The sequence below is a fragment of the Mus caroli genome, chromosome 11, assembly GCF_900094665.2.
Source record: "Mus caroli chromosome 11, CAROLI_EIJ_v1.1, whole genome shotgun sequence".
NCBI classification, from domain to species: Eukaryota; Metazoa; Chordata; class Mammalia; order Rodentia; family Muridae; genus Mus; species Mus caroli.
This window is the reverse complement of record NC_034580.1, coordinates 91049979-91060498: the sequence shown is the minus strand read 5'-3', so window position 1 is coordinate 91060498 and position 10520 is coordinate 91049979. Positions and strand designations below refer to the sequence as shown.

Sequence of the window (10520 nt, the reverse complement as noted above, 5' to 3'; positions counted from 1 at the left end):
CACTTTGTAGACCAGGCTGGCCTCGAACTCAGAAATCCGCCTGCCTCTGCCTCCCGAGTGCTGGGATTAAAGGCGTGCGCCACCACGCCCGGCTACTGAGCAACTTTTTATTTGGGGAGAACTCAGAAATGTAACAGAGGAGATGAGACACAGATACAAGTAAAAACCATCTACAAAGGCACATGCGACTGTCCCTGCTGTCCCAGTCCGCTTTAGTTAGCCCTCATCTTGGGCGCAGATTGCAGCAGCATTTGAACTAATCTACTTCGGGCTTCCCTGCTTCTCTGATCCCTCCTCTAAAAGCTGCCAGAAGTAAATCTCTAAATTGCAAGTCTGATCACGGAACATCTCTGCTTAAAGTACTTCAGTACCAGCCTAGCCCCTCCAGTCCACTCCAGTCTCCCAACCCAGGCACAGAAGGCTCTGCAGGAACTGGTTCCCAGCACCATTTTGGCAACCATTTCACTCCCCCTTGCCAAGTCAGTTACCCCAGACAGGATGCTTGCTCCACACCTCAGCTTCTGAACATGCTGTACTCTTTGCATGGAAAGCCCCTGGTTTCTGTCATCCTATTAAAATTTTCATTCACCTCTCATCTTTTTCCTACTTTTCAGACGAAATGCTCCACCTCCCCTCTGTCCCAGTGGATCCTCCTGTCCATCTATATCTATATCTATATCTATCTATCTATCTATCTATCTATCTATCTATCTATCTATATTTTAGTAGTGCATAGCATTTGAGAACAACTCAAACTCATAGCTCCACTGAGGGAAGATGCTATTTTCTCCATCTTGGTATGACACGATGTCTGTGTAATTGCTAGGTTTCTAAAGCTGAAGTGAGCTAAATAGATAGAAGTGACCACTGACACCACAGGAAAATACCAAACAGTAGGATGTTATAGTCATGATTAGAGAGACTGCAAACAAACAAACAAACAAAGAGCTATACATCAAGCACTTACTCTATCTCAGAAACTTGCTGAGTCTTTCAAAATACTCATTTCTTTTATTCTTTCCAACCACTTAGTAACCTGGTCATTAGCATGCACACTTCAAGATGAGAAACTCAGGTCAATTTAAAAACTCATCCAAGAGCAACACAGAGAGAAAAAAAAAATGACAGAGCTGATCTAAATCTGACATCAAAGCCTTGTACTCAATTCTACTGAAGCTGATAATGATGAGTAGGGACTGTGTTCCTATTGGCTGGGAAACGGAGGGGGGACATATCTATCAATGTTTGAAAATATGCAGTAGTTTCTGAAAAATAATATGTCACCATGTTTTATTACCTTACAAACAGTAAATCAGGAAAGTCTTTCTGAAGACAGAAAAGAAATTACAGGGGGTTGGAAGATGAATCCGGTCTAGAACCATGTAGCTGAAAACCTTAAACTGAATCAAGCTTTTGATTCAAGGACTGGGAGTACAGATGTGTGTCACCACAAGCCAACTTAAAAGGATATTATTCAAATATAAGGCTGTTATCACTAGTAAGGGAGTTAGAACATTCCAGAGTAGCCCCAGGAACATATCCTTACGTGAAAAGAACAGTGATAGTAGGGATTAAACACGAGAGAGCTAAAATAATACAAAGGAAAATATCTGAGCCCTTTTCAAGCAAGTTTTTATGTGCAAATCAACTCACAACGATTGTTAAAAGGTATTTATACTAAGTACTAAAAGCAAAATACCGAATGCCAACGGCGTCAACAATGGATTAAGCTATCCCCCACCCCCAGCCACAGGGAATGTGGGCTAAGGGTCTGGAACTTTTTTAACTCCCGAGTCCTCTGTTTAGCATGTCAATCAGGTTTGTAATCTGTTCTTAAAGCCTCCCTCCAGGTTAGCCAGCCTCAAATGGAAATTCTGATAGGGGCCTGTGGGGGTTCAGTGGATAAAAGCACTTGCTCTTTCAGCAAGCTGGGTGACCCGAGTTTGATCCCTGAGACACCACAAAGGTGGAAGTTAGGAATCTATTCCCCAAAGTTGTCCTCTGAGCACTCACGTGGTCATGAGTGGTCATCAGCTCACACACACACACACACACACACAGACCCAAATCTAGAACCAGAATTCTATCTTGGTAATAACTAAGGGTGCTTTGATCCCAGCAAGTCATCTTGGTTCACCTTGGTTCTTTCAAGTCCTCTGAGGCTAAAACTTCAAGGCCTACAAACCACTTTCCAGACTTTTCTTTTTCGAGACAGGATCTAGCCTGGAACTGGCCGTGTAGACCAGGCTGGCCTTAAGCTCATGATTTGGATCTGCCCGCTTCAAAAAGCATGCACCCCACCATCCGCCTGTTTCCAGACTTTTCGTATAGCTCTTCTTCTAGTCTTAATTTCTTCTTCTTATGGCCTTTTATTATTACTTGAACACCCACTCCCTTTCCAGTGTCTTTCAAAATACTATTTCTCTCTCCACTCAGTTCTTGGCTTCTGCATTTGTGCGACAGAGGTCACACGGGCTGAATGAGGCTCAACACTTCTCCGACTTTTGGTACAGCACCCTCACATTCAAACCACGTCCTCCGCCCCTCTCCGGGCCACCCAAAGATCTCAAACCAAAGCAGAGCACTGATAAGCCGGGGGCGTTTCACAACAGAGATAAACTGGAAATTCTTTGGCGCTCCGGCATCCTGAGAATGGCTCTGCATCATCTCATAACTTACTTCTTGTTCTCTTAACGCAAGGACAACGCCTTAAGAGAACACTCTACCCCCACTTCAAGACCGACAACGACCCTGTCAATCCTTTATTCAAGCCCCATTCACACCACTCCGGAATACGGAGTAGCTCTTACAGCAGTTCCTTGGACAAAATATCTCTTGCCAGTTCTGAGTTTACAGAATGAACGGAAACGTCCTTCGGCCGACTAGGAAACGAAAGAGTTAAAGATCGACAACCTGATGGATTCTGGGGTTTTCCTCCCTCCACGCCGCAAATTAAAACGACGAGGGAGAGTTTGCCCAATGTAAAGATGAAAACGGTTACCTTCAACTGCCAGACTTCTGCCCCAAACAATCATGGCTACCTAATCCCACAACGGATGCCGCCTACCTAACTAAAAAGGTCTAGCCGAAGGTTTCACCACTGGTGCCGTCTCCTGCCCAATTCCAAAATGGCGCTGACAGGCCTCACTAAGAGTTTCGAACTTCCCAGGATCCTCACTGGCCTAAAGGTCAGGTGACGCAAGCCTCAGCCGGAAGTTAAGGAATAGGCGCTTCCAGCCCGCGGCGCTTGCGCAGAAGGCTCTAGACGCTGAGAGGCAGGAGGCACTTGGGATCGTCCGCAGTGTTTGGGACAGCTACAGAGGCCGCCACGGAGCCCGCCGGAGCCCCCGTTCCTGCTGGTGCTGCCGCCGCCCGAATCGGGACCGTCGGGCTGCAGCCGCCAGCAATGCCGCGAAGGAAGGTGAGAAATGGCAGAGAAGGGATGGCGGGTTTCTAAGGGGAGTCGATTGAGTAACGTGACGCGGTTGGCCACGCCTCGCCGTGCTTGGGTTCCAACTTTCTGGTCCCCCGAGCCTAGCCTAGCTACCCTGTCTCCTCTCGGTACCAGACAGAAAAATGTGGGCCCGACCCTGGCCTCGGCCTATGCCTGTAACTATTCCCGCCCTCTGCTTGCCCGGATCGGAGGCGTTCTTGTTAATTGGTCGCGGAAATGTCTAGAAGCGTATTGATTGGATGGTGACGCCGCCTGTTTGGGCCCAACGGTCACCTCCCCGCGTGCGTGGGCGGTGTCTCCGTCTGGCCCCGGTGCTCTCGGACTGGCTGTGGCGAATGCTCTCCCTTCTCTTTATTGGCCCAGCTTTGCAGTCTGTTCTTGTGGCGGGTGCGGCTTAGCAAGGCCTGGATTGGGGCGACTGACGCCCCGCCCTTCCGGATAGAGATGGCGATAGGTGTTGTAAAGGCGAGTTGGGAAGACCACTTTCCTTTCCTGGTGGGGGGATTACAACAAAGCCGAGGATGGGTGGTTAGCAAACCAGCGCCCACCCCCAAGGGATAGCTCGCAGGCCTGTTGCGTCTCAGTCATCGTCTTCCACCTATTTGTTCAGTTTGACATTTCCTGGTCAGTAAATGTTTGTTGAACTGTATGACATTTGCCCCATATGTTCAGTTGTAAAATGCAAAGAGCAGTGTTACACGTGCTAGTTGCTAGGAATTCGAAAAGTATGCGTGATCACTGGCTTAAAGGGTCATCGCTGTTGAGAGAAGAACACAGACAAAGAAGTAACCATAGTTCATACAGTCTCTGCTTGAAATTGTATACACTGTAAGAAAGCAGTTAACGTGGGAAATAAATAAGTAAAGAGCTGATTTTTCAGGGTTATACAGGTTGTATAACCTGGGTTATATAATAAATTCCAGGCAGAATTGATAGGTCATGGACGGGTGTCTGGGTCTTTGGCTGAGATGACCCTAAAGTTTGCCTTTTATTTTAGTGACATTCTGTGCCTCTACTTACTTGTGGTCAGATTTTTTAATGAAATATTTGGATGGATAGACGGTTGGTATTTCTGCAGAGATCACTCTTCATGGAAGCTTTCCAAGTTAAATATTTACATTAATGTCTCTTGCAATGACCAGAGTTGACAGGTAGTATTTTTTTTAAAGATTTATTTATGTATTTTATGTATGTGAGTGCACTGTAGCTGTACAGATGGTTGTGAGCCTTCATGTGGTTGTTGGGAATTGAATTTTTAGGACCTCTGCTCACTCCGGTCAACTCTGCTCTGCTCCCTCAGGCCCAAAGATTTATTTATTATTATACATGAGTACATTGTAGCTGATTTTAGACACACCAGAAGAGGGCACAGGTGTTTGTGAGCCACCATGTGGTTGCTGGGATTTGAACTCAGAACCTTCGGAAGAACAGTCAGTGCTCTTAACCCGCTGAGCCATCTCGTCAGCCCAACAGGTAGTATTTATATCCAGGCATACCAAATACAAGAGACAGACCTACTGGTTTGTTGGAATGGTCTAGTCTCCTTTTAGCAGTTTCCAAATGTAAAAGTGGAGAATGTAAATTCTTCCTGGATGTTATGGTACAAGCCTTTAATTCCAGCACTTAGGGAGGTGGATCTCTGTAGTTTGAGGTACACATGGCTGATATGCTGGGGGTCCTGTCTCAAAAAGAAGAAGAAAATGTAAGTTCTTGCTGGGTATAGTGGTACACACCTGTAGTTCTGGCATCCTGGAGGCTGAGGCAGGAGGCTCATCTTGAGCTTAAGGCAAACCTGGGTTATATAATAAATTCCAGGCCAGCCTGAGCTAAATAGCAAGAACCTCTCAAAACCAACAAAACCCAAAGGTAAATATGTTGGTAACTTGTTTGATGGCCAATCTGTCCTAATCTATCCTTAGGTTATTTAGTTTTTTATATGCCTCATGTAGTGTGACACTAAATTTCTGTTTGCTAGAGAAATATTAATGTTTTTAGTGTGGGTTGTTAGTCACAGGATATATGTGTCCTCTGTAAGAATCTAGTAACTCCAAACATACTTGGCCCGAGGGAGCTTATTCTTTGAATAAAGCTTTGGGGCCTGGGACTAAGCTATAGCTCAGTGGGGTGTGGTTAGTGCAGGGAAGCCCTGAGTTCAGTCCTTCTTCTGTCCCACTCCCTTTTCCTGCCAAAGATATTAGGACTGAGTGTGAGGAGTTGTAGTGATGTCAGCAAATGCTCTTTTTCCAGCTTAGAAAAGAGCAAGTGTCAGTGCTTGCTTGGTAAAGTAATCTTCATGGCTCGTCGCCCTTCAGGAGGCTGAGCGTGATGGCTCGGGTGTGGCATGCGCTTCTGAGAACCTGACACATGGGGCTGCAGAGATTGGTCAGCTGGTCAGAGTACTCGTTGCTCTTGCAGAGGACTGGGTTCCAAGCACCATGTTTCAAGCCTCACAACCGCTTATGTCTCCAGTCCCAGGTGACTGGACAACCTCCCTTGACCTCCGAGGGCGTGTATGAGATCGATATACAGGCAAAACTTTCACACATACAGTAAAATAAATCTAATTTTTAAAAAGCCTGGTTTGAATACCTATTTAGTTTTTAGTATAAATTCCTTTCCAGCAGCACTTATAACATCCATGTGGAGAAACATCGAGGACTGATGGTTAAGAAAATAATTTGTATCTTTTTCTGGTTAATTTCTTTTGGGATTAGAGTTATAGACTATAGCATGTTTTATTTTAATTTTTACATGTATAATGTGTGTATGTGTGTGTATGCGTGTATGTAGACTACCACATGTATAGCTAGGTACTGCTAGAGGCCAGAAGAACGAGCGTATTAAGAGCTCCTAGAACTGGAGCTCCAGGTAGTTGTAAGCTGCCATGAGCGTTGGGAATTGAACCCAGGTCCTCTGGAAGAGCAGCAAATACTCTTAACCACCAACCCATCTCTCCAGCCCCAAGAACATACTTTGTTTTGAAATGACTTTTTTTTTTTTTTTTTTTTTTTCCCCGAGTCAGGGTTTCTCTGTAGCTCTGGCTGTCCTGGAACTCTGTTATGTAGACCAGGCTGCCCTGGACTCACAGAGATCTTCTTACCTCTCCTAGGATTAATGGCATACACCACCATGCCTAGCTAATACAATTTTTGTTGATGGAGAATTTGGATAAAATTTACCCCAAAGTTAAGTGGGGCCTAGCGATAACATTTTATATACCATCTTGGACTTTTTCTTTTTTTTTTTTTTTTAAGATTTAGTTGTACTATTTTTAATTATCTGGATGTGTGTAGGGATGTATGAGTACAGGTGCCTGAGGAGGCTGGAGGTATTTGGCTCCCTCTGGAGCAGGAGTTACAGACTTCAGTTGTGAACTACCAAGTGGGCAAGTGCTGGCAAATGAACTCAGGTCCTTTGCCGGAGCAGCCTGTGCTGTCAGCCACTGGACCATGCTTTTTCTTTCCTTTCGTTCGTTCTTTTTATTTTTTCTTGACTAGCCAGACCATTTTGATTTGGGTGTTTTGTTCTTGGGTTGGGTGCTTTTATTTCCAATTTACGAGAGTTCTAGTGATTCAGTCCAGATTGTTTCAGAATTAGTGATAATACAGTAAGAATTACTTTTCTTCTCGGTCTGTTGAGTACAGGTGGTTTGGTTGTAGGTTATTCCACTACCATGTCTGAAAGGAAGGGCAGCGCCTCTGCACAGCAGGGAGGGGAAGGCTGGCTGGTGGTGGAGTCCTTCCTTATGTTGGAACTTGGTACTTCAGCATCGTGGTTCATTTTACTTCCAGTGCTAATAGAAAACCGCAGTAAATGCTTTTGTGCTAATGTCTGGATCTATGGTATTGCAGAGAAATGCAGGCAGTAGTTCAGATGGAACCGAAGATTCCGATTTTTCTACAGATCTCGAGCATACAGACAGTTCAGAGAGTGATGGCACCTCGCGCCGATCTGCCCGAGTCACCCGCTCTTCAGCCAGGCTAAGCCAGAGTTCCCAAGGTAAACATGTTTTCTTTTTCCCGACTGTCCTCACAGTGGACAGTGGTGTCATTCTGCTGTGCTGACTTATAGGGACACTGCTCCTTGAGCTTGATGTAGAGCAGTGCTTCTCAGCCTTCCTAACACTGCGACCCTTTAATACAATTCCTCATGTTATGGTGACCCCCCCTTCTTTAAATTATTATTTTTTAGAGATTTATTGTGTGTACAGCACCTGTCTGTGTGTGTGCCTGCAGGCCAGAAGAGGGCACTAGATCTCATCATCGATTTTTATGAGCCACGATGTGGGTGCTGGGACCTCTGGAAGAGCAACTGTCTCTCCAGCCCCCCATTAAATAATCTTTGTTACTTCATAACCATAGCTTTACTAAGGTTATGCATCATACTGTAAATATCTGATATGCAGGATACCTGAGGTCTGGCCCCTGTGAAAGGGTCATTTGATACCCTACCTACAAAGGGGTTGAGACTCACAGGTTGAAAACCATTGGTATAGATGGTAGAATGGTCAAAGTGTAAGGCAGCTGCTGAAATACTCGGTCTTCAAAGTGGTTTCTGTCAGATGTTCTTTTATAGGCAGTGGCTTATATAAATGTGAGATGCAGGTGTCTTGAAGACTGTATGGTGTTATATAGGTCATCATAAAACGATAAAATGGGAATGTTATCTCATCACTATAAAATGGCTTAAGAGTTAAATTGCTCATTGAGTGTGTCAGTGAGATGTAATGCTTCTAAAGGTACTTTTAATTCTAGAATATAGTCGCATTTGATAGAATAACTGTTTGAATAAATGCTCAGGATGTTGCTTTGGTAGTGAAATAGACAAAAGGCTGGTGGTTAGAAGTACTTGGAGGGCTCTCTAATGTATTTAGTCATTGGGCTTATGCAGAGGTAGGCTTTTCCCCTCCTTGTTTATTCAGCATGGAAGAAAGGTTTTTCACCTAATATACAAAGGTGGTTATCAGTCTGCAACAATAGAGTAAATGGGAAATTATAATATGGGGTCGGGTGTGGTGGTGCACACCTTTAGTCCCAGCACTTTGGAAGCAGAGGCCTGCAGATCTCTGAATTCAAGGCCAGCCCAGTCTATATAGAATGTTTAAGGCTAGCCAGAGATACTGAGACTCTGGCTCTCAACAAAAAATAACCAAAAAAGTAACTGTGTGTGCGTGTTTTTATGTATATATATATATATATGTATACATATATATATATACATGTCTGTACACAAACAAATAAAAGTGATTTGTTAACAAATCCTTTGGTCAGCTGGGCGTGGTAGCGCACGCCTTTGATCCCAGAGGCAAGCAGATTTCTGAGTTCAAGGCCAGCCTGGTCTACAAAGTGAGTTCCAGGACAGCCAGGGCTACACAGAGAAACCCTGTCTTCAAAAACAAAAACAAAAACAAATCCTTTGGAAGCCCAGGGGTGGAGCAACCACATTCTGTGAGAAGGTCTCCTAGAACAGTCTGGAGGAGTCCAGGAGGACTTTGCATATTGAAGATGAGCAAAATATTTTTGGGCAGAAGGAATCATATATACAAAGAGTCATAATGGTTCTTAGACACTGTAATTAGCTATGCCCTAAAGGTGATGGATATTCAAAACAGAGCTTAGGGGTCTCTGTAGTTATTTTATTTCATGGCCACAGAGCTACATGATCTTTTGGGAGCTTCGGTCACAGGGTAAGGCCGTCTTCCTAGTGTGAAGTATAGACAGACTTGTGAAAAGATACCCTGAAACTATATAATCATTGGGCCCTGGCCGCATACCAACTTACCTCTCCTGACAGTTTGACAATTTCAATTTAGACATTTTCATAGGTTGTTGTCATTTAAAATACTCTTCAGTTTTAGCTTTTATTTCCTTTAAGAGGCATCAGACTAGAGATGTGAAAGGTCTCTGAAGGCTTTAGAAGAGAGTTCTCTATGGGAAGAACTTAAGGGGCTAGAGAGATGGCTCAGTAGTTAAGAGCACTTAGTTGTTTTTGCAGAGAACCTGTGTTTGACTCCCAGCACCCAAATGGTGGCTCACCCAACCGTCGGTAACTCCGTACGAGTACAAGGGTAGTCAAAGAACAAGCAACCTCCTCCCAAATATAGTTTTAGGACATCTGTATTATGATGGGCTATATATAGCAAGGGAAGAAACAGGCATGTCCTAATATTGGTAAAGAACTTTTTCCCACTGTGGGTAAGGCACATACGCCTTTAGTCCTAGCAGCTCAGGAGACAGAGGTGGGTGGATCACTGTGAGTTTGAGGCCAACCCGGTCTACAAGGCGAGTTCCAGGGCTACACTCAGATTCTGTTTTGGAAAACAAAAAAACCAAGACCTTACAGTTAGCGTGAGGAATATACTACTACTGTCCATCATTTATTTATTTATTTATTTATTTTCCATGCTAAAGTAAGTATTTTTCTTTCTCATGGGCAAAGAAGCAAGCTTAGAGACATTAGCTTGCATAAGATGCCACAGATTGTTGCTATGGTGAAGTGGAATCAAGTGGAGCTCAGCGTTTACTCCAGATCCTGAAGGAGTCATCCTGTACCACCGTTAGGATATTGGTGTTGTTCCACCTGCCCCTTGGCATGCATTATTTAGTAAGACACATATAATCTAAGGATGTGTTGAGTTTTGTGAAATAGAAGAGAAGAAATAGTATTCTGATTATTGTGTGAATGGATATAAAATGGTCTTTCTTCTTTTTTTTTTATTTTATGATCTTTTAAAACCGGTGTTAGATTCCAGCCCTGTTCGAAATTTGCCGTCTTTCGGCACTGAGGAGCCTGCCTATTCTACCAGAAGAGTGACCCGTAGTCAGCAGCAGCCCACACCAGTGACTCCAAAAAAGTACCCTCTTCGACAGACTCGCTCATCTGGCTCTGAAACGGAGCAGGTGGTTGACTTTTCAGATAGAGGTAAGTGGGTCTGTGGGACTGGCACTGTGCAGAGGGCTTGGTCAGTTTTATCTCTTAAGGAACATTTTGGCACTGCAGAGAGATTGTCAGAGTTTAGGTAAGCAGACACTGTTGACTTGATTCCTTTTGGTTTGTTTGCAGTTTT

The 10520-nt window shown here is 44.3% G+C and overlaps 1 protein-coding gene across 3 annotated transcripts in view; it reads left to right on the top strand.

The window, feature by feature from the left end:
* Nucleotides 1-3241: 3241 nt before the first annotated feature.
* The window catches only part of Kat7 (lysine acetyltransferase 7), a 36295-nt gene continuing 29016 nt past the window's right edge, over nucleotides 3242-10520 (top strand). For all 3 annotated transcript variants that reach the window (XM_021176311.2, XM_021176310.2, XM_021176312.2), the window contains exons 1-3: nucleotides 3242-3421; nucleotides 7306-7453; nucleotides 10199-10375. In XM_021176311.2, coding sequence (XP_021031970.1) covers nucleotides 3407-3421; nucleotides 7306-7453; nucleotides 10199-10375 — 340 coding nt within the window. In that variant the 5' untranslated portion in view covers nucleotides 3242-3406. The remainder of the gene's footprint in view (nucleotides 3422-7305; nucleotides 7454-10198; nucleotides 10376-10520) is intronic.